The sequence below is a fragment of the Pantherophis guttatus genome, chromosome 16, assembly GCF_059756535.1.
Source record: "Pantherophis guttatus breed Tessera chromosome 16, ASM5975653v1, whole genome shotgun sequence".
Lineage (NCBI taxonomy): Eukaryota > Metazoa > Chordata > Lepidosauria > Squamata > Colubridae > Pantherophis > Pantherophis guttatus.
In genome coordinates this window covers 4,748,378-4,771,660 of record NC_142078.1, presented here as the reverse complement: position 1 = coordinate 4,771,660, position 23,283 = coordinate 4,748,378, and the positions used below count along the sequence as shown (strand labels likewise).

The following is a 23,283-nucleotide window of genomic DNA, read 5'->3' as shown; positions in this document are numbered from 1 at the left end:
ACGATCTAAGCTGAGTTGCCTGATGGGCAGAGGCTTTTTTTCTTTTAAATGCCTCTGACGATCCCAGCTGAGTTGCCTGATCAGCAGAGGCTTTTTTTCTTTTAAATGCCTCTGATGATCCAAGCTGAGTTGCCTGATCAGCAGAGGCTTTTTTTCTTTTAAATGCCTCTGACAATCCAAGCTGAGTTGCCTGATGGGCAGAGGCTTTTTTTCTTTTAAATGCCTCTGACGATCTAAGCTGAGTTGCCTGATGGGCAGAGGCTTTTTTTCTTTTAAATGCCTCTGACGATCCCAGCTGAGTTGCCTGATCGGCAGAGGCTTTTAAAAGAAAAAAAAGCCTCTGCCGATCAGGCAACTCAGCTGGGATCGTCAGAGCCTTTTGAAAGCATTTTTTTACAACCTCCTTGCCGAAGAGGTTTTAAAAATACAAAAAAAAAAAATTGGCCACGCCCACCCAGTCACATTACCCACCACCACCACCAAGCCACGCCCACAGAACCGGTAGTAACAAATTTTAGATTTCACCACTGAGACATGTCCGATATTGAAATTGCCAAGGTAACCTGCAGCAGAGTAAACCCACAGCTCCATTAAAACCTGCAGCCCGGATTCTCATCTCGACGTTATAAAACGATATCTGGGATGCTCACCGTGACCCATTAAATCTTGCAAGGCTGTTGAAAGGAGTGAAATATATATATATATATATATATTTATCAGCTGGGCTCCTGCCAAATCTGGCTCTTCTTTTTTTTTTTTTTTGGCAGCTTTCTCCCGATGGAATTATGTGGCACTTATTCGTCGCCTGTTTAAAATTCCTTAATTATGCCAATTACAACTTTAAACTGGAATTTTATTTCTGAATAATTTAATTAGCCTTTTGAGAGGCTAAGTACCTTTTCTGGAGTGTCTCGGAAATGCATTGTTTTTATTTGGCTTTGTTTTGCTTGAGCGTTGCGTACGGGAGGGCATGTGTTTTAGCAAGTCCTCCATCACAGCCCCTTAGGCTTTCAAAAAAAAAAAACACACACACACACAAAAATCTGTGTGTGCAGATACCCAGACAGGCGCACCAGCCCTCTCCTAAGTGTCTGTCGTTTTATTTCTGGAGACGGCTGGATGCAAATTCTAGGTAAGTCGGAAGCTCGTCCCATAGCAATCAACAGCCATCTGTGTCGGCAACCTGTGTGCCCAGGTGTCTGTTGGCTGTAGCTGGGCGTATCCGGGGATAATTCCCACAGGGGGAAACCGAGTGATTCACAGATAAGTTATGCAACCCAACAAGACAGATGCAGACTTCAACGGATAGATAAAAACAATGGCTACCAACCTGCCTTCCATGGAGGACCTGTCTACTGCACGAGTCAAAAAGAGGGCTGGGAAAATATTGACAGACCCCTCGCATCCTGGACATAAACTCTTTCAACTCCTACCTGCAAAACGATGCTATAGAGCATTGCACACCAGAACAACTAGACACAAGGACAGTTTTTCCCCAAACGCCATCACTCTGCTAAACAAATAATTCCCTCAACACTGTCAAACTATTCACTAAGTCTGCATTACTATTAATCTTCTCATTGTTCCCACCACCCATCTCCTCCCACTTATGACTGTATGACTGTAACCTTGTTGCTGGTGTCCTTATGATTTATATTATTTCCTAGTAGGATTCGATTGCTTATTTGTTCCCTATGACTATCATTAAGTGTTGTACCTTATGATTCTTGATGAATATATCTCGTCTTTTTATGTACACTGAGAGCTTATGCATCAAAGACAAATTCCTTGTGTGTTCAATCACACTTGGCCAATAAAGAATTCTATTCTATTCTATTCTATTCTATTCTATTCTATTCTATTCCTATTCCTATTCCTATTTCATTTCTATTCCATTCTATCCTATTTCTATTCTATTCTATCCCTTATTCTATCCTATCCTATCCTATCCTATCCCAATTCTATTCTAATTCTATTATATTCCTTATTCTATCCCTTATTCTATTCTATTCTATCCCTTATTCTATTCTACTCTATTCTATTCTATTCTATTCCTATTCCTATTTCTATTTCATTTCTATTCCATTCTATCCTATTTCTATTCTATTCTATTCTATTCTATTCTATTCTATTCTATTCTATTCTATTCTATTCTATTCTATTCTATCCCTTATTCTATCCTATCCTATCCTATCCTATCCTATCCTATCCTATCCTATCCTATCCTATCCCAATTCTATTCTAATTCTATTATATTCCTTATTCTATCCCTTATTCTATCCCTTATTTTATCCCCTATTCTATTCTATTCTATTCCTTATTCTATTCTATTCTATTCTATTCTATTCTATTCTATTCTATTCTATTCCATTCCATTCCAATTGTTATTCTATTCTATTTCTATTCTATTCTATCCCTTATTCTATTCTATTCTATTCTATTCTATCCCTTATTCTATTCTATTCTATTCTATTCTATTCTATTCTATTCTATTCTATTCTATTCTATTCTATTCTATTCAAAAGGGAAGTTGGAATAAGAAGGCCGAGCTATGCTGTGAGAGTGATTCACGCCGTCCCCATCCCGGTTTTTTATTTTAAATTATTTTTTTATTATTATTTTTAGAGGACTAGAGAGCAGGAAGGCAAAGCTGATTGCCCATGGCTGACTAAGCCAGAGGGTCTTAAAGAAGGATGCAGCAGGCTGATCTGAGAGAGCCTCCGTTAATCAGCAAATAAAAGAGAAATTCAGTCAGGAAAGCCAGTGTGAGCAGAGGTGGGGAACATACAAAGCCTTCTCAATTAGGTTCATAAAATCCATAAAAGGCTCTAAAAATGCACTAATGAAATATAGTCTGAATATATATATATATATATATATATATATATATATATATATATATACACACACACACACACACACATACATACATACATATATATATATAAAACCGAACCGAAGCCATTGGGTCCTTGGAGAAAGTCTTCTTTTCTCTCTTCGCTGTGGGCTAAGGCTCCCCAAAAAAGTTAAATAAAATAAAAACAGCTTCTTTTTTTTTTTTTAATCCTCCTTCCTTTTGTAAAATTAATAGAAGAACTGAGTCCCTCGAAAACGGGGGTGAAAGTAAGATTTATCCCTTTCCGTTTATTAGTTCACGGATTCTAGCGTCCAAATCGGTTCCTTGTTAAAGCGATGAACTTTGAATAAAAAACTCCTCGTCAAGGTTCAGTGAAAATGGGCAGGATGGATATTTTTGGGGGGCGAGTTCATACAGATAAACCCCTTTTCCCAGAAGGACTAGCTGGGTTTTTTTGTTCTTCTTCTTACACTCTGATGATCATAATGAGCAAAAAGTCTTGGAGGAATCAGCTAATCCTGAGGCCTGATTGTCAGCAGCTGTCTTGAGCCATGAAGAAGAGTCCAGGATGAGGAGTTAAGATGAAAAATCAGCCAAGTACGAAGAAGGGGTGTTGAGTTTTAACCTGGTGGTGCCAGGATTAACCATCTCTGTTCAGGAGGAAGGAGGAGGAGGAGGAAAAGGAGGAGAAGAGGAGGAGGAGGAAGGAGAAGGAGGAGGAGAAGAAGAGAAGGAGGAAGAAGAGGAAGAGGAGGAGGAGGAAGGGGAAGGAGAGGAGGAGGAGGAGAGGAGGAGGAGAAGGAGTAGGACGAGAAGAAAAGGAAGAGGAAGAGGGGGAAGGGGAAGGAGAAGGAGGAGGAGAGGAGGAGGAGGAGAAGGAGAAGAAGAGGAGGAGGAGGAAGAGGAAGAGGAAGGAGAAGGAGGAGGAGGAGGAGGAGAAGAAGAGAGGAGGTGGAGAGGAGGAGGAGGAAGAGGAGAAGGAGGAGGAGGAGGAAGGGGAAGGGGAAGGAGAGGAGGAGGAGGAGAGGAGGAGGAGGAGGAGGAGGACGAGAAGAAAAGGAAGAGGAAGAGGGGGAAGGAGAAGGAGAGGAGGAGAGGAGGATGAGAAGGAGAAGAAGAGGAGGAGGAGGAAGAGGAAGAGGAAGGAAAAGGAGGAGGAGGAGGAGAAGAAGAAGAGAGAGGAGGTGGAGAGGAGGAGGAGGAAGAGGAGAAGGAGGAGGAGGAGGAGAAGAAGGAGAAGAGGAGGAGGAGGGAGGAAGAGGAAGGAGAAGGAGAAGTAGGAGGAGAAGAAGAACAAGAAGAGGAAGGAGGAGGGGAAGGAGGAGGAGGAGAAGAAGAGGAAGGGAAGAAGGAGAAGGAGAAGAAGGAGAAGAAGAACCACCCTGGTCTTCTCCTCAGGTTCTCCTGTCCTGCAAGCCATCTTGAGAAAGTCCCTTGCAGGAAAGGAGATGTTCCTCTCCTTTCAAAGAAAGTTTGGTTGGCCAAGAACCAACTTCCTGCCAAACCTGAACTATAGATGATTCAACTCTTAAGTTCACCTCTCCTTCGCCCATCTTGCTTGAAGGGCCCCAGGCCACCTTCAGCTTTCTTGAGAGACCAACGTTCACCCAAAGGTCTCCCTTTCCCACAGGAGGGATCAATTCGTTCAACTTTTCATATCTCATACTTTTTTTATTTCAAATCATCCAAAGACCCAGCCGAGAAGCAAATGGCCTCAAGGAAGCCCTGCCGAAATGGAGACTCTCCACGAGTGGATCGTATGATCTATTGACAGGCTTGTCATCGTGTAGCAAAGTAAGCAGATGGAGGATCTACAAAACAATGCTTTGCGCCCACAGAAAAAGAAGGATCGGTCGAAGAATTGGAAGAGAAAAAAGGAAATCGTGCTACAGAATCTGTGGGAGACTGACTGCAGCATGGCATGAAGACCCTGTCATCTTTCTTTCTTTCTTTCTTTCTTTCTTTCTTTCTTTCTTTCTTTCTTTCTTTCCCTTCTCTTTCCTTCCTTCCTTCTTTTCTTCCTTCTTCCTTCCTTTTTCTCTTTTCTTCCTTCCTGCCTTTCTCTTTTCCTTCCTTCCTTCCTACCTCTTTCTCTTTTCTTTCCTTCTTTCCCTTCCTTCCCTCCCTCTCTTCTCCTTCCTTCCTTCCTCCTCTTTTCTTTCCTTCTTTCCTTCCCTCCCTCTTTTCCTTCCTTCCTCTTTTCTTTCCTTCCTTCCTCTTTTCCTTCCTTCCCTTCCTTCCTTCCCTCCCTTCTTCTTCCTTCCTCCTCTTTTCTTTCCTTCTTTCCTTCCTCGTTTCCTTCCCTTCCTTCCTTCCCTCCCTCTCTTTTCTTTCCTTCCTTTTCTTTCCTTCCTTCCTCTTCTCCTTCCTTCCTTTTGCTTTTCTTTCCTTCCTTCCCTCCCTTCTCCTTCCTCCCTTCCCTCACTCTCTTCTCCTTCCTCTTTTACTTCCTTCCTTCCCTCCCTTCTCTTCTCTTTCCTTCTTTCCTTCCTCTTCCCCTTTTCTTTCCGTCCTTCCTTCCTTCCCTCCCTTCTCCTTCCTCCCTTCCCTCCCTCTCTTCTCCTTCCTTCCTTCCTTCCTCTTTTCTTTCCTTCCTTCCTCTTTTCCTTCCTTCCCTCCCTTCCCTCCCTCTTCTCCTTCCTCTTTTCTTTCCTTCCTTCCTCTTTTCCTTCCTTCCCTTCCTTCCTTCCCTCTTCTCCTTCCTCTCTTTTCCTTCCTTCCTTCCCTCCCTTCTCTTCCTCCCTTCCCCCCTCCCTTCTCCTTCCTTCTTTCCTTCCTCTTTCTCTTTTCTTTCCTTCCTTCCCTCCCTTCTCCTTCCTCCCTTCCCTCCCTCTCATCTCCTTCCTTCCTCCCTCTTTCTTTTCTTTTCTTCCTTCCTTCATCTTTTCCTTCCTTCCTTTCCTTCCTTCTTTCCCTCCCTCCCTTCTTTTTATAAGTCCTCTAACTACAATCTACTTGCAATGAAGTACAATAGGAGAAGTTTTCAACATTCAAGACCGCCATCCACAAGATAAACAGGTCTATTTTCAAATAATGTTTGGAAAAAGTGATGTTTTAACCCATTTTTATTTATTTATTTCTTTTTTTATTTGGCTAATGAAGTCAATGAGCCAACAGGATTAGATTTCTCTCAGGGGGAAAAAAAAATCCACCGAATAGGAAAAGGAGAGCCAACCCTTGTTAAAACCTCTCAAGCGCTGTTGTTTATCAACTTTTTCAAACCGCTTACCCTGACAAGTGGCGTTATTAAAGCCCCAAATTAAAGTCAGAGGAGAAAAATGAGACAGAATTCATTTCGGTTCTTTAACGTCCTTTTCTTGGGAGGCTTTTTCTCAAGCTCCGAATATCCCAGTCGAGGGGTTGAACATTATTTTTTTAAATGCTTTTCCACAGGGGCCCCGAACAGGCTGAAAAGCGACACCGCGTACAGGGCCTGCCGAATTACAAAAATTGCAATTTAAATAATTTCAGTGGTTTGAACTGGTGCATTGTGATCCCCAACTAAGAAGGGGGGGGGCTTGAACTAATAATCACGCCTGCCTCGTACGGCAACCTTTATTTTTGCATCCCTCTTTGAGTACGCATTTATAAGCCTTGAAAGGGAAACGTGTTATTTATTGTAAGGGACTAGAAACTCCGCGTTATATACCAACGTCTTGAAATCAAATCTCCCGTGCTCCGCTCGAGTTCTCTTCAACAACCCTGCATTGGACGTTAACTGCTTTAAAAACGAAATAATGGATTTGGGGTGAATGAGAGTTGCTTTTAATAAGGCCACCTGAACTATTTTGTACTCTAAAATTCATTTAAAAAGGGGGGGGGAAAACTGGAGGATTTGGAGAAAGGGGGGGTTTACAATTGCAATCCAGATTCTGCAAGGAAGCTGTCCATCTCATTAGCCCCCCACCCCCCACCCCACTTCCCTTCTCCCCCCACGCTACACACACAAATTTACATTTCAGATTACATTTGCCCTAAAAGAAGGGAATGCTTGATCGGAACCCGAGAAGGTTTAAAATAATGAGAAACGTTTTTCATTAAAAAAAAAAAAAGAATGCGATTTTTCTTCTACGGAGAACGAGAAAGATAATTTATTCCTCCTCTAAATGAGAAGCAAAACAGAAGGAAAAAAAAGATGAAACTGATCGTTTCTCATTGCCCATTTATCTCGAGCAGACAATTAAGACCCCCAGATCAAAAGGGATTATCGTGCCACGCCGACAACCCGGGGGGGGGGGGACCCGACCAGGAAAAGCATCTCCCGAACGGTGTTATTCCTAACCTCCTTTTTTTTTTCATCCATTCTCTCTTTCTTCTTAACTCGCTTCCACGCTAGCTTTGTGGCTTAAGCAGAGCCGAGAGGCTACCATCATTATCCAGCCACAGATGTCAGTCTAACCTTCCTTTCTTTTTTTTTCCTCCGGGTGGTTTTTTTTTTTTTTTCCTTTTCCTTTTCCTTTTTTTTTTAAAAAGCACAATAATTTGCGACAGATTCTTGTAGATACAAAAGACGTCCAGAATAGAAAACGTTGGTGTGCGCGAGCGGAGACCGATCAGAAGAACAGACTGCACCGCGAAAACACGCCGGATGTCCAAACAAGAAGGGAAGAAGGGAACGGACAGGGAGGGGGGGCTTCAGCGCTACTGAGTGGAGGGGTCTCGGGTTGACTTTATCCCCCCTATTGGACATTTTGCAGAGATTGTGAGAGTGGGGTGCGGGCACTCCAGGTTGCTTCCTTTTTTGCACAAACACATCCTCGCTCCCTCTGTACAGGAAGTCCTCGGCTTACGACAAATTCATGCAGTGACTGTTCAAAGTTTCAACGGCCCTGAAGAAAAGTAACGCATGACCGTTTTTCACACTTACGACCATTGCCCTATCTCCACGATTACACGGTTGACATTCAAAGGCTCGGCAACCGACTCATATTTATGACCGTCGCAGTGTCCCGGGGCTCACGTGATTCCTTTTTGCGACCTTCTGACAAGCAGTAGGGAAGCCGGATTCACTTAAGGACTAGGTTACTCGTTTATCAACGGCAGTGATTCATTTAACACACCGGGGAAAGAAATGTCAGGAAATGGGGGCAAAGCTCACTTAACAAATGTCTCACTCAGCAACATAAATTTTGGGCTCTATTGCAGTTGTAAATCAAGGATGACCTGTATTTAAACGGTTGTCCCAAAAGCTGAACTCTGAGCCATTCCTGCCCCGGTGGGACCCAGCTTTAAACCGAGATAAGCCTCACATCACTTTTGTCTTCTCTTGGGATAGGCCTGAAATTTCATTTGAACCCAAAGGAACAAACCTGAATTAAGTGACCAATTGGGGAAGTTGTAGAACCAAAATCCCACACAGCTTCCATCATTATACCCTGCCAAAAAAAGCCAACACAGTTCTAGGCTGCATCAACAGAGGGATAGAATCAAGATCACGGGAAGTGTTAATACCACTTTATGATGCCTTGGTAAGGCCACACTTGGAATCCGGCATCCAGTTTTGGTCGCCACGATGTAAAAAAGATGTTGAGACTCTAGAAAGAGTGCAGAGAAGAGCAACCAAGAGGATTAGGGGACTGGAGGTAAAACATAACGATGAACGGTTGCTGGAACTGGGTATTTGTAGTCTTATGAAAAGAAGGAGTAGGAGAGACATGATAGCAGTCTTCCAATCTCTCTGGGGCTGCCCCAAAGAAGAGGGAGTCAAGCTATTCTCCAAAGCACCTGAGGGCAGGACAAGAAGCAACGGGTGGAAACTCATCAAGGAGAGAAGCAACCTGGAACTAAGCAGTTCAGTTGCCTCCTGAAAAAGTACCTTTGGGATAACCATGACCTGGAGAATCTCCATAGACTTTCAACCTAGAACTAAGGAGAAATTTCCTGACAGTGAGAACAATTAACCAGTGGGACAACTTGCCTCCAGAAGTTGTGAGTGCTCCAACACTGGAAGTTTTTAAGAAGAGGTTGGATAACCATTTGTCTGAAGTGGTGTAGGGTTTCCTGCCTAAGCAGGGGGTTGGACTAGAAGACCTCCAAGATCCCTTCCAACTCTGTTATTCTATTCTATTCTATTCTATTCTATTCTATTCTATTCTATTCTATTCTATTCTATTCTATTCTTCTATTCTATTTGATTCTATTCTATTCTTCTACTCTATTCTATTCTTCTATTCTATTCTATTCTATTCTTCTATTCTATTTGATTCTATTCTATTCTATTCTTCTATTCTATTCTATTCTATTCTGTTCTATTCTATTCTATTCTATTCTTCTATTCTATTTGATTCTATTCTATTCTTCTACTCTATTCTATTCTTCTATTCTATTCTATTCTATTCTATTCTATTCTATTCTATTCTATTCTATTCTTCTATTCTATTTGATTCTATTCTATTCTATTCTTCTATTCTATTCTATTCTATTCTATTCTATTCTTCTATTCTATTTGATTCTATTCTATTCTTCTATTCTATTCTATTCTACTCTACTTCTATTCTATTCTATTCTTCTATTCTATTTGATTCTATTCTATTCTATTCTTCTATTCTTCTATTCTATTCTATTCTTCTATTCTATTTGATTCTATTCTATTCTACTATTCTATTCTATTCTACTCTACTCTACTCTACTCTACTCTACTCTACTCTACTCTACTTCTATTCTATTCTATTCTATTCTATTCTTCTATTCTATTTGATTCTATTCTATTTTATTCTTCTATTCTTCTATTCTATTCTATTCTTCTATTCTATTCTATTCTACTCTACTCTAATTCTATTCTATTATTCTATTCTATTCTATTCTTCTATTCTTCTACTCTACTCTACTCTACTTCTATTCTATTCTATTCTATTCTATTCTATTCTATTCTATTCTATTCTATTCTATTCTATTCTATTATTCTACTCTACTTCTATTCTATTCTATTATTCTATTCTATTCTATTCTATTCTATTATTCTACTCTACTCTACTCTACTCTACTTCTATTCTATTCTATTCTATTCTATTATTCTATTCTATTCTATTCTATTCTATTCTATTCTATTCTATTCTATTCTATTCTATTCTATTCTATTCTATTCTATTCTATTCTATTCTATTCTATTCCATTCCATTCCATTCCATTCCATTCCATTCTATTCTATTCTTTGTATCCTATTCTATTCTATTCTATTTATTCTATTTTCTGTATCCTATCCTATTCTATTCTATTCTATTCTATATTCTGTATCCTATTCTATTCTATTCTATTCTTTGTATCCTATTCTATTCTATTCTATTTATTCTATTTTCTGTATCCTATCCTATTCTATTTTATTCTATTTTCTGTATCCTATTCTATTCTATTCTATATTCTGTATCCTATCCTATCCTATCCTATCCTATCCTATCCTATCCTATCCTATCCTATTCTATTCTAATATATTAATATATAACATCTTAATCAAATTGTTGTAAATATTAGCAAATATAATCAGATCAAGCTGAGTTGATTGTTCTTCCATGAAATCAGTAAATTAGCAAAAAAAAAAAAAAAATCCTCTTTGGGCATTCCTATATTGTAAAAATGGTGGGATTTTCTCTCTTTTGCTTTCCAGAATGTAATTTCCTGTCCTGAACAGAACTTTGGATTGATGGCTTAACGAATCTTCTCCAGTTTTGGCTTTCACAATGAATGTTGAACTCTAAGGAAATCTCAAAGGTGCTTTTTCAAGAGGCAGCTGGACCAGAAGGGGCTGGACTAGAAGACCTCCAAGGTCCCTTCCAGCTCTATCTTGACGGATTGAAATTATTTTATTTATTTATTATTTATTTGTTGGGACTTGTATGCCGCCCTATCTCCGCAGGACTCAGGGCGGCTCACAACAATTAAAAAACAGAACAGACAAACCATTAAAACAGAAGTCCAGGTTAAAATTAAGAAATTCAATAAAATCCAGATTAAATCCAAGGCGGATTCGGATTAAATCCAAAGTTTTCAGCCCACGGCGGAAAGAGCGAAGGTCGGGGGGGGCCACCTGGAGCTCCAGAGGGAGTTGATTCCAAAGGGTGGGTAATTATGCCTATATTTTGAGAGCGTGGTTTTAGAAAAGGGGAACTATTTCACGGAGAAGCCAGGGGTCAGACTAGAAGACCTCCGAGGTCCCTTCTAACTCTATTCCGATTGGTTGAAAATCATGTCTCTTTCTTTCAGGCGTGCCTGTGGGTTTTACTAAAAGGGAAAATGTTTCACGGGGGAGCCAGGTTTATTACCCATCGATCACAGCCAGGACCGACAGCTCCAAGCCGGAGGGACCTTTTGATCTGGCTGCACTTCACAGGAGAGCCTTCTCGGGCCCGACACCCGTGAATGCACTCAGGGACCTATTTATTAGCAATTATTGGACTCTGTGTGTTTTGTGGCTCGGCCCACCCCCAACGCCACGCCAGAAGCAGCCGGAAAGGGGCTACGAGAAACCTCGCCAAAAAGAAAACCGCCAAGCGGCATGTTGCATTTAAATATATATATATATATATATTAATATTCATAGTCGAGAAGTGTGGGCACCAGGCTGAAGCGTCGAGCTTTGCCGAGGAGGAAGCCTCAAGGGTCGTACGCCGGGAACGGCTGCCAGCAGAGATCCCTTCTGCCGGAGAAAAAGATCCCTAAACGAGGTGCAGGAAAGGATCAAGAAGACTTGGCACCCATGGCTTATTTTTTCCCCCTTTCGGTACCCGTGTGCCACAAAACGGAGATTTTCCAACTGGCTAACAATGAACATGAATTTGCCCGAGAGATCAAGTGTTTGCGAGTTGCCATGGTTGGCCTGAAGAAACCTCAGGTTTCCCCCCCTCAGGTGATGCTCGCTTCCCTAGAGGAACGGAGTGCCAGCCAGCGTACAAGCAGTGTGAAAATACAACCATCTCTCTCTCTCTCCCCCCTTTTTCCTCCTGCACTGGCTCTATAATGAGGGAACCGCCGAGGGAAATAGCTTTGAGGTATTGCATCCCGCGGACACGCTGAGTTGGGCGCAGTTGCTTTTCACCTCTCCTGCAGGCACTAATTGTACAATTCCCACGGCATTTTGCACGCTCAGGCACCCCCTCTTCTCCCCCTCCTCCTTTTTTACGCCGCAGGTTCGGGGAGAGGCAGCGAGGGCCCCCACCACCACCACCCCAAATCCATAAGGCTCGGCGCCACCTGCGACACGCCGCCGAACCACAGCGAGGTGAAATTCACCCACCCGATAAATGACTTACATCGGAAAGGTCTCCCTCAAACCAGGGGTGAAATCCTACCAGGTTCTGGAGAACTGGTAGCGGAAATTTTTAGTAGTTCAGAGAACTGGCAAATACTTCCCTCTGACTGGCCCCAGGTGGGGTGAGAATGGAGATCTTGCAATATCCTTCCCCCAGGAGTGGGATGGGAATGGAGATTTTGCAGTATCCTTCCCCTGCCACGCCCACCAAGTCTCACCACGCCCACCAAGCCACGCCCACAGAACCAGTAGTAAAAAATATTTTGATTTTTTTCGTCACTGCCTCAAACTCTTCAAACTTTCTTTCTCCGGGCTTCCCATCCATCCACGCATGGAGTGGATGAGCGTCTTGTAAAAAAAAAAAAAAAAAAAAAATTGGGGGTTTTCTCTTTTTGCTCGAGGTTTTTCCTGGGGAGGGGGGAGGGAGGGAGGGAGGAAGAGGTGTGGGGAGGGGGAGAGAACAGCCCTGAGAGGTCAAAAAAAAAAACCCTCCCCTCTCTCTCTCTCTCCCACCCGCGACGAATTTTGTCGTGTAAAAAATTAATTACGCATGCCCAACCTGATCGCCGTAGTCCTCCGGGAATCGCTTCCGCACCTCAGGACCTGTAAATAATTGACAGATAATATTAATTGGCTTTGAATTGGTGAGCAAGCAGAGAATCAGGCATTAATATTTGATCAGAAGGTGATGGCAGGCCTGGCAGGAGATGCAAAATCAGGGCAGACGGAGGCAGAAGAGGCGGAGAGCAGGAAGATGGGCCTTTGCAAGCTCCCCTTTTTACCCTCCTTCTCCAAGACTAAGAGGGGAGATTAAGGCCAGGGGCGTCACACTTAACGGCGGATGAATGAATGCGACGGGAGGGGGGTGAGGGAGAAACCGAGCTCCGGCACTATGTTTTCTAAGTGAACAGGGCTTCAATTGTGCTTCAGTTTGTTCTGTTGATTTTTTTTTCTTTTCTTTCTTTTCTTTTTTTTTACTTTATCAGTGGTTTCTTTTGGTGAATGACAGGAGCAGATTTTATAATCAGAAAGTGTGTGTGTGGGGGGGGGAATTTACTGAACAATGGCGGATTTTACAGCTCTTTGGGGGAAAAAAAAGGATGGAAAAGAAATTGGGCTGTGTTAAAAGGCTGGTTTAAAAAGGCCGGATAGAGAACAGAGAGAGAGAGAAAAGAAAAAAAGAGAGAAGAGAAAAAGAGAGAAGAGGGAGAGGGAGAGAACAGGACAAGAGAGAGAATGAGAGAAAAGAAAGAATAAGAGAAAAGAGAGAGAAAGAGAATGAGAAAAGAAGCAAGAAAACGGGAAAGTGAAAAAAGGGAATGAGAATGAAAGAAAAAGAGAGCATGAGAGAAAAGAGAGAAGAAGAAAAAAGAGAGACAGAGGGAATAGGAGAAAAGAAAGAAAAAGAGAGAGAAGAGAGAGAAGGGAACGAGAAAACAGAGACAGAAAGAGAAGAAGAGAAGAAGATGAGAGAAGAGAATGAAAAAAGAGAGAATCAGAAAAAAGAAAGATATGAGAGAAAATAGAGAAGAGAAAGAAAACAGAGACAGAGAGGGAATGAGAAAAAAGAAAGAGAAACAGTATGACAGAAGAGAATGAAAAAAGAGAGAAACAAGAGAAAAGAAAAAGAATATGAGAGAAGAGAGAGAACAAAAAAAGGGAGACACAGAGGAGAATGAGAGAAAAGAAAGAGTATGAGAGAGAGAATAAAAAAGAGAGGAGAGAATGAGAGAAAAGAAAGTATGAGAGAGAATAAAAAGGAGAGGAGAGAAAAGAAAGTGAAAGAGTATGAGAGAGAGAATAAAAAAGAGAGGAGAGAATGAGAGAAAAGAAAGTATGAGAGAGAATAAAAAGGAGAGGAGAGAAAAGAAAGTGAAAGAGTATGAGAGAGAGAATAAAAAAGAGAGGAGAGAATGAGAGAAAAGAAAGTATGAGAGAATAAAAAGGAGAGGAGAGAAAAGAAAGTGAAAGAGTATGAGAGAGAGAATAAAAAAGAGAGGAGAGAACGAGAGAAAAGAAAGAGTATGAGAGAGAGAATAAAAAAGAGAGGAGAGAATGAGAGAAAAGAAAGTATGAGAGAGAATAAAAAGGAGAGGAGAGAAAAGAAAGTGAAAGAGTATGAGAGAGAGAATAAAAAAGAGAGGAGAGAATGAGAGAAAAGAAAGTATGAGAGAGAATAAAAAGGAGAGGAGAGAAAAGAAAGTGAAAGAGTATGAGAGAGAGAATAAAAAAGAGAGGAGAGAATGAGAGAAAAGAAAGAGAATACAAGAGGAGAGAGGGAGAGGCGAGAACAAAAAAAGAAATAGAGAGAGAGGGAACGAGAAAAAAGACAGAGAGCAGGCAAAATTCTCATCAACAAAAGAACAAACCAAAAGTTACTTCGAGCCTCTTGAGCCATAAGGAACACGACTTTTCAGCCCGTTTCTCGCCCTCCATTCTTTCATCCCTCTTTCTCGGGGAATAAACCACGTGCCATGTTCGTGCAATGCCACAAGCAGCATTTTTGAGCGGGTTTAATTGTATTAAACAAGAACAGAAGCGGCAAGAAAAAAAGGGGGGGAAAAAAACCCACCCAAACGCAGACAGAAATAATTCTTATGACAAATCATCTCAAAACAACCCTCTCATGACCATCTGTTTTTTCCTGAAGCAAATCCCTCCGATTGCCAGGTTCCGTATTACGAGTGTAATTTTTAATTACAGTAATAATAGATTGGGAGGATGGGGGGGGGGATCTCGCATTTGGTCGGGAAGTTGTCATTTTTGTAAGAAGGCGCTTTGCTGTCAAGAACAACATTTGGGCCTGCAATTGTGAACATCCTGCCGTCCGCTAGGTTTCCTGGACAAGACGCATTGTATAACCAGATGCTGTCACTTTTTGCAAAAAAAAAAACAAAACCCCAATAAAAATAAATAAATTATTGAATTAAAAAAAAAATTGTTTCTGCAAGTTTTGATCGTTGTGGAAAGAATCCTGTAAATAATCTTCACTGCTCAATTATTGGTTCTCTGCCCTGAATCAACGCTTGGCGCGGTAATGAATCGTTTTTATGATGCGTATATATCACGTAGGGATGTGGTGGCTCAGTGGCTAAGACGCTGAGCTTGTCGATTGAAAGGTCGGCAGTTCGAATCCCGAGTGCCGTGTAAACGGGGTGAGCGCCCGTGACTTGTCCCAGCTTCTGCCAACCTAGCAGTTCGAAAGCACGTAAAAAATGCAAGTAGAAAAATAAGGACCAACTTTGGTGGGAAGGTAACAGTGTTCTGTGCGCCTTTGGCATTGAGTCATGCCGGCCACGTGACCACGGAGACGTCTTCGGACAGCGCTGGCTCTTTGGCTTTGAAACGGAGATGAGCACCGCCCCCTGGAGTCGGGAACGACTAGCACGCGTGTGCGAGGGGAACCTTTACCTTTATATATCACATATTTTGTATTAAAAAGGAAATCCCGTCCTCGCTCTCTCGTAGGCAAAGGAAGGTGTGCTATTAAATTGGCTCAGGGGCAGGGCCCAATTTTTGTCAGATGTAGAATTCCCACTCCCGGTGTCAACAGCGAATTCAAAATGTACGATGCGTGCTTAAGAAAAAGTGAAGCCATGGAATCTGCACTTAAATTTTCCAAGAGGACAGCAGTCCTTTCGCTGTTCATTTGGCCAGGAGAAAGGTCATTGAAAAGGGTTGGGGAGTGGGGGGGGGAGAGAGAATATGGCAGACCCTTTGAGGAAGAACCAGAATAACAACGAAAGGAGAGAAATTCCATCAACAGGAACATTTGAGGATGGATGGATGGATGGATGGATGGATGGATGGATGGATGGATGGATAGGTGGGTGGATGTTTCGAAGGATGGATGTTTCAAAGGATGGAGGGATGGATGGATGGATAGTCGAATGGATGTTTGGAAACGTGGATGGATGGATGTTTGGAAGGGTAGATGGATAGATGGATGGAGGGATGGAGGGATGGATGGTCGTGTAGATATTTGGAAGGATGGATATTTGGAAGGATGGAGTGATAGGTGGGTGGGTGGGTGGATGAGGTAAGAGATAAGATAGAGATGTAGATAAGAGGATAGATAGATAGATAGATAGATAGATAGATAGATAGATAGATAGATAGATAGATAGATAGATATAGATGATGTAGGTAAGAGTTTAGATAGATAGATAGATAGATAGATAGATAGATAGATAGATAGATAGATAGATAGACAGACAGACAGACAGACAGACATGTAGATAAAAGATTAGACAGCTAGATATAGATGTAGATAAGGAGAGAGAGAGAGAGAGAGAGAGAGAGAGAGAGATATGCCCCCGACGAGATCCAGGGCCCCAACGAAAGAGCCACCGGCTGCCATGCAACATCCAGCCCAGTTTGCAACTAAGTTCAGCCCAGCCCTGGCATCGTTTCCACCTTTCCTGGTCTCCTAGTTTCCGCCGGCAGCAGGAGCATGGCATACGGGCGCCTCCTGGAATCCCGCCGTTTGCAAAAATGCCTTTAAACGGTCCATCTGGCAGGCCTCCCCTCGCCTGCCTCTACAAATTTTAACGCTCTTCAGCGATCTGCGTTGCATCCGCTTCGCTGCTTCAGGAATGAAGCCGTCTGGGAACCTTTTCTGAAGCAGTGAATTTTTTTTTTTTTAAAAAATCGCATTTAATGCGAGGGGAAATTTATTTTATCGATGAAGGCTCGGCCTCCGCTCCCAATCTTTTCTCTTTAAAAAAAAAGAAAAGAAAACAGCAGGAAAAGAAGGTTCAGAAAAGGTGGTTTCCAGTTTGCTTTTTTAATGAGAGGAGAAAATTTCTGCAAAATGCAGGACGATGCAGGGACTCCTCGCTTAGCAGCCACAATTGGGACTGGCGACTCCGTCGTTAAGCAAAGCCACCGCTAAGTAAACATATGCATTCTGATCTGATTCCCATCTTCCTTTTGCTTTCCAGACCTGGGGAAGATTCTCAATCATCCAGGTGACGGTTTTCCTTGAAGACGTTTCGCTTCTCATCCAAGAAGCTTCTTTAGTTCTCGCAAAGGACTATTCGGATGTACTTCTTGAACGGAAGAAGCTTCTTGGATGAGTAGGGAAATGTCTTCACGGAAAAGGAAGACAATGAAGTTGCCTCTTGGGAAATGCAGCTGAGGTGGTTCTAAATAGAGCCTTGGTAGCACAGTGGACTAATGCACTGTTATTAACATCTGCTGCTTGCAATTACTGCAAGTTCAAATCCCACCAGGCTCAAGGTTGACTCGGCCTTCCATCTTTTCAAAGGTAGGTAAATTGAGGACCCAGTTTGTGGGGGCAATAAGATGACTTTGTATAAATATACAAAAGTATGAAGGCTATTGCTTAATGCATTGTAAGCCACCCTGAGTCTCTGGAGAAGGGCGCCATATAAATCAAATTAAAAAAAAATATATATTATATTATATATATATATATTATATATTATATATATATTATATTATATATATATATATTATATTATATATATATATATATTATATTATATATATATTATATATTATATTTGTTTATGTATATATAAGCGAAAGGATCTGCCCCACTTCATCCCTCAAGAAAGCAATGTTAAATTAGAACAAGTAAAAGAAACGATGGTAGCATGCATGGGCAAAATTTTTTGGATAGACAATAGAATTAGATAAACAACAGCAATTATGGGAAAGAAATTACAAATTAACAATGGCTACAGCATATAAAGAGAATTTGTATAAAATGTTTTATAGATGGCACATGTCACCGGAAAAATTGGCAAAAATATTCAAAGATAAATCAACTAAATGTTGGAAATGCCACCAGACATCGGGATCATACTATCACGTGTGGTGGACATGTCCAGAAGCGAGAAATTATGGGGCAAAAATTCGAATATGGCTAGAGAAAGTGATACAGCAACACACTGATCTTAACCCGGAGCTGTTCCTGTTGGGTATCTTACCGGAGAAATTTAGTAAAGAAAATACATATTTGATTATACATGTAATAACGGCAGCAAGAATGGTATTTGCACAAAATTGGAAAGCAGAAAAAATTCCTACAAAGGGAGAGCTAATTAAGAAAATATTAGAATGTGCAGAAATGAATAGATTAACATTGGCAATTAAAGGGAAGGAAGAATCGGAGTATTACAACATATGGGGGCATTTTTATCAATGGATAGCGATTATTTCCAAGTCAAGATCTTGCAAGACTTAAACAGGAGAGAAGGAAGAACTAATTCTGGACAAGTCAAAAAAAAAAACCAACAACTTTTGTATAAAAAGTTAACAGACTTTGCAAGTTATCCTAGCAGACTTAAGAGATCCTTGATCCCTGTTCATGATTTTTTTTTCCCCTACAGTAGAAGTTGCAGATTTGGGCTGCTTTCTAAAATCACACCCTCACCTTAAAAGTCTTAAGTGCTTAGAAGTTTTATCGACCCATATTTAGAAGTGACTCAACAAAATCGTCCAACTTGGGGGGAGTGAAGCCCCTTCTTATTCCATCTGAAGAACGGTTGCAGGAACTGGGTATGTCTAGTTTGATGAAAAGAAGGACTAGAAGAGACAGGATAGCAGCCTTCCGATATCTCAGGGGCTGCCCCAAAGAAGAGGGAGTCAAACTGTTCTCCAAAGCCCCTGAGGGCAGGACAAGAAGCAACGGGTGGAAACTAATCAAGGAGAGAAGCAACTTAGAACTAAGGAGAAATTTCCTGACAGTTGGAACAATTAACCAGTGGAACGACTTGCCTCCAGAAGTTGTGAACGCTCCAACACTGGAAGTTTTTAAGAAGATATTGGATAACTATTTGTTTGAATACCTCCAAAGTCCCTTCCAGCTCTATTCTATTCTATTCTATTCTATTCTATTCTATTCTATTCTATTCCCTTCCATTCCATTCGAGGAGGAGGAGGAGGAGGAGGAGGAGGAGGAGGAGGAGGAGGAGGAGGAGGAGGAGGAGAAGAAGAAGAAGAAGAAGAAGAAGAAGAAGAAGAAGAAGAAGAAGAAGAAGAAGAAGAAGAAGAAGAAGAAGAAGAAGATGATGATTTGTCTGAAGTGGTGTAGGGTTTCCTGCCTAAGCAGGGGGTTGGACTAGAAGACCTCCCAGGTCCCTTCCAACACTGTTATTCTATTCTATTCTATTCTATTCTATTCTATTCTATTCTATTCTATTCTATTCTATTCTATTCTATTCTAATTCATCTCAAAAGGAGCCAGAGGTAGCTTTTGCCAAAGGCATTTGAGCTAAGCCAGTTCATTAAAGATTGCCTGTCCCCATTGAGTTTCAAACTCAAAGCCAAATTAAGATATTTGTTAATGGGAGAACTTCATTAAGACCACGAAAGGAGGGACCTTTCTTCTAACAAAGACCTGAAAGCAGGACTTTAAAAGAAAAGAAAAAATCTTGTTCTGCAATTTCATGCTTTTTAAGACACCCTGGGTTTTTCTCCTGTGAGCCTGAGTTTAATCCCATGCTGGACCCTGATTTAATTTTCCAGCTGACAGGGTGGGAATCTGTTCTGCATTAGAGATGCTCTTTTCTTTGAGCGTTTCAATGTCCCTTGAATACCAAAATACGGCGAGAATTGGGGGGGCAGCGCCCTTCTGCTTCCTTTCACTCACCCGTCATTCACAGGCGCACCGTTTCAAACGCTGGACGGTATTTATAGACTAAGTCATAGGAAGGGAAGCAGGTTTCTCTCCACCCCATTTTGGAGAGTTGGCTTTGATGCCGAGAGGCCGATTCTACCCGAGGCGAGATCTAGGCGTCCCAATAAATGAGAATAAAAAGCTGGTTTAGTCCTTCGGATTTGGGCTAGATTTTTTTTAAAAAAAAAAAATCGCACCGACAGTTGCTCGTCTGTTTTTACCTTTTTTACCCATCAGATCCTTTAAACCAGGAATGGAGAACCTTTTTGGGACCGAGTGCCCAAACCGGAATGTGCATGCAGATCCGTGCAGGGGCGCGCGCTGGAGCACCGGAAACGAGGTGGCCGGTGTGGGCATGCCTATTTTATGGCCGTTTTTCTGGCCGTTTTCAAGGCTATTTTCCGGCCATTTTGGGGCTGTTTTTCAGGCCGTTTTTCGGGCTTTTTTGGGGCCACTCTTTGGGCTGTTTTCAGGCCATTCTCAGGGCCGTTTTCAGGGCTGTTTTTCAGGCTGTTTTTCAAGCTGTTTTTTGGACTGGTGTTTGTGTCTTTTTTGGGCCGTTTTTTGGGCCATTTTGGGTTTTTTCAGAGCCATTTTCCAGCTGTTTTTCTGGCCTTTTAAAGACTGTTTTCCGGCTGTTTTTTTCAGCTGTTTTTCCAGCTATTTTGGGGGCGTTTGGGGGCTTTTTCAGGTCATTTTTGGGCTGTTTTTGAGCTGTTTTCAGGCCATTTTCAGGGCCATTTTTCAGCTGTTTTTCTGGCCTTTTCCAGGCTGTTTTCCGACCCTTTTTCAGGCTGTTTTCAGGCCATTTTTCTGGCCGTTTTTCAGGCTGTTTTCTGGCTGTTTTTCAAGCCGTTTTTCGGGCTGTTTTTTGGGTCTTTTTTGGGCCATTTTGGGTTGTTTTCAGGCCATTTTCAGGGCCATTTTCCAGCCGTTTTTCTGGCCCTTTTCAGGCTGTTTTCCGGCCGTTTTTCAAGCCATTTTTCGGGCTGTTTTGGGGTCTTTTTCTGGCCATTTTTGGGCTGTTTTCCAGGCCGTTTTCCAGGCTTTTTTGGAGCCACTCTTTGGGCTGTTTTCAGGCCATTCTCAGCGCCATTTTCAGGGCTGTTTTTCAGGCTGTTTTTTTCAAGCCGTTTTTTGGGCTGGTTTTGGTGTCTTTTTTGGGCTGTTTTTTGGGGCCATTTCGGGCTTTTTCAGGGCCATTTTCCAGCTGTTTTTCTGGCCTTTTTTAGACTGTTTTCCGGCTGTTTTTTTCAGCTGTTTTTCCAGCTATTTTGGGGCTTTTTCAGGCCATTTTCAGGCTGTTTTTGAGCTGTTTTCAGGCCATTTTCAGGGCTGTTTTTCAGCTGTTTTTCAGGCTGTTTTTCAGGCCATTTTTCGGATGATTTTTGGGCTATTTTCAAGCCATTCTCAGGGCTGTTTTCAGGCCATTTTCAGCCCATTTTTCAGGCTGTTTTCTGGCTGTTTTTTGGGTCTTTTGGGGCCATTTTGGGCTGTTTTCAGGCCATTCTCAGGGCCGTTTTCAGGGCTGTTTTTCAGGCCGTTTTTTGGGCTGGTTTTTGTGTCTTTTTTGGGCCATTTTTTGGGCCATTTTGGGCTTTTTCAGGGCCATTTTCCAGCTGTTTTTCTGGCCTTTTTCAGGATGTTTTCCGGCTGTTTTTTTCAGCTGTTTTTCCAGCTATTTTGGGGGCGTTTGGGGGCTTTTTCAGGCCATTTTGGGCTGTTTTTGAGCTGTTTTTCTGGCCTTTTCCAGGCTGTTTTCTGACCCTTTTTCAGTCTGTTTTCAGGCCATTTTTCTGGCTGTTTTTCTGGCTGTTTTCTGGCTGTTTTTCCAGCCGTTTTTCGGGCTGTTTTTTGGGTCTTTTCTGGGCCATTTTGGGCTGCTTTCAGGCCATTTTCAGGGCCATTTTCCAGCCGTTTTTCTGGCCCTTTTCAGGCTGTTTTCCGGCCGTTTTTCTGGCTGTTTTTCAAGCCGTTTTTCGGGATGTTTTGGGGTCTTTTTCCGGCCATTTTTGGGCTGTTTTCCAGGCTTTTTTGGGGCCACTCTTTGGGCTGTTTTCAGGCAATTCTCAGGGCCGTTTTTCAGGCTGTTTTTCAAGCCATTTTTTGAGCTGCATCTGGCCCGCGGGGCAGCTTAAATCCAGTCCAGAGGACAGGCCTGAATATATCAAAGGACCAGCCCGCGGTGCCTCTGCCTGCCAAAATGGGGCTGTTTTTGGCCAGCAGAGTGCTGCTGGAGGCCGCCGAGAGCAAAAAGAAAACACCAGGAGCCACAAAACCTGGGTGGGCATGGCCAACTCAATGTCACTCACCCCCACCCAGTCACATGACACCCCCCCCCCAGCCACGCCTACCCAGGTTTTGTGGCTCCTGGTGTTTTCTTTTCTGAGGGAAACATTTATCTCACTCTGTGTGTGTGTGTGTGTGTGTGTGTGTCTATATCTCTCTTTCTGTCTCTCTCCCTCCCTCTCTCTATTTCTCTCCCTCTCCCTATCTCTCTCCCTTTCTGTCTCTCTTCTTCTGTCTCTCTTTTTCTGTCTCTCTCTCTCTGTCTCTCTCTCTCTCTCCCTCTATCTCTCTCCCCCCTCTCCTTCTTTCTCTTTCTCTCTCTCTTCTGTCTCTCTCTTTCTGTCTCTCTCTTCTCTTTCTCTCTCTCTCTCTTCTGTCTCTCTCTTTCTGGCTCTCTGGCTCTCCCTCCCTCCCTCTATTTCTCTCCCTCTCCCTATCTCTCTCCCTCTCTGTCTCTCTCTCTGTGTCTCTCTGGCTCTCCCTTTCTGTCTCTCTCTCTCCCTCTCTCTCTCTCCCTCTCTCTCTCCTTCTTTCTCTTTCTGTCTCTCTCTTCTCTATCTCTATCTCTCTCCCTCCTCTCTGTCTCTCTCTCTCTCCTCTCCCCCTCTCTCTCCTTCTTTCTCTCTCTTTCTGTCTCTGTCTTCTCTATTTCTAGCTCTCTCCCTCCTCTCTGTCTCTCTCTCTCCTCTCTCTATCTCTCTCCCCCTCTCTCTCCGTCTTTCTCTCTCTTCTGTCTCTCTCTTTCTGGCTCTCTGGCTCTCCCTCCCTCCCTCTATTTCTCTCCCTCTCCCTATCTCTCTCCCTCTCTCTCTTTCTGGCTCTCTGGCTCTCCCTCCCTCCCTCTATTTCTCTCCCTCTCCCTATCTCTCTCCCTCTCTGTCTCTCTCTGTGTGTCTCTCTGGCTCTCCCTCTCTGTCTCTCTCTCTCCCTCCCTCTCTCTCTCTCTCTCTCTCCCTCTCCTTTCTCTTTCTGTTTCTCTCTTCTCTCTCTCTCTCTCTCTCTCTCTCCTTCTTTCTCTCTCTTCTGTCTCTCTCTTTCTGGCTCTCTGGCACTCCCTCCCTCCATTTCTCTCCCTCTCCCTCTTTCTCTCCGTCTTTCTCTCTTTCTGTCTCTCTTCTCTATCTCTATCTCTCTCCCTCCTCTCTGTCTCTCTCTCTCCTCTCTCTATCTCTCTCCCCCTCTCTCTCTCTTTCTGGCTCTCTCTTCTGGCTCTCTCTTTCTGGCTCTCTGGCTCTCCCTCCCTCCCTC

General features: G+C 42.6%; 1 protein-coding gene across 4 annotated transcripts in view; it reads right to left on the bottom strand.

Annotated features, from left to right (window-relative positions):
- Positions 1-23,283, bottom strand: part of DENND1A (DENN domain containing 1A) — a 266,239-nt gene that overhangs the window by 196,581 nt on the left and 46,375 nt on the right. For all 4 annotated transcript variants that reach the window (XM_087879481.1, XM_087879478.1, XM_087879480.1 and 1 more), the window contains exon 3: positions 12,658-12,701. In XM_087879481.1, the coding sequence (XP_087735607.1) occupies positions 12,658-12,701 (44 nt within the window). The remainder of the gene's footprint in view (positions 1-12,657; positions 12,702-23,283) is intronic.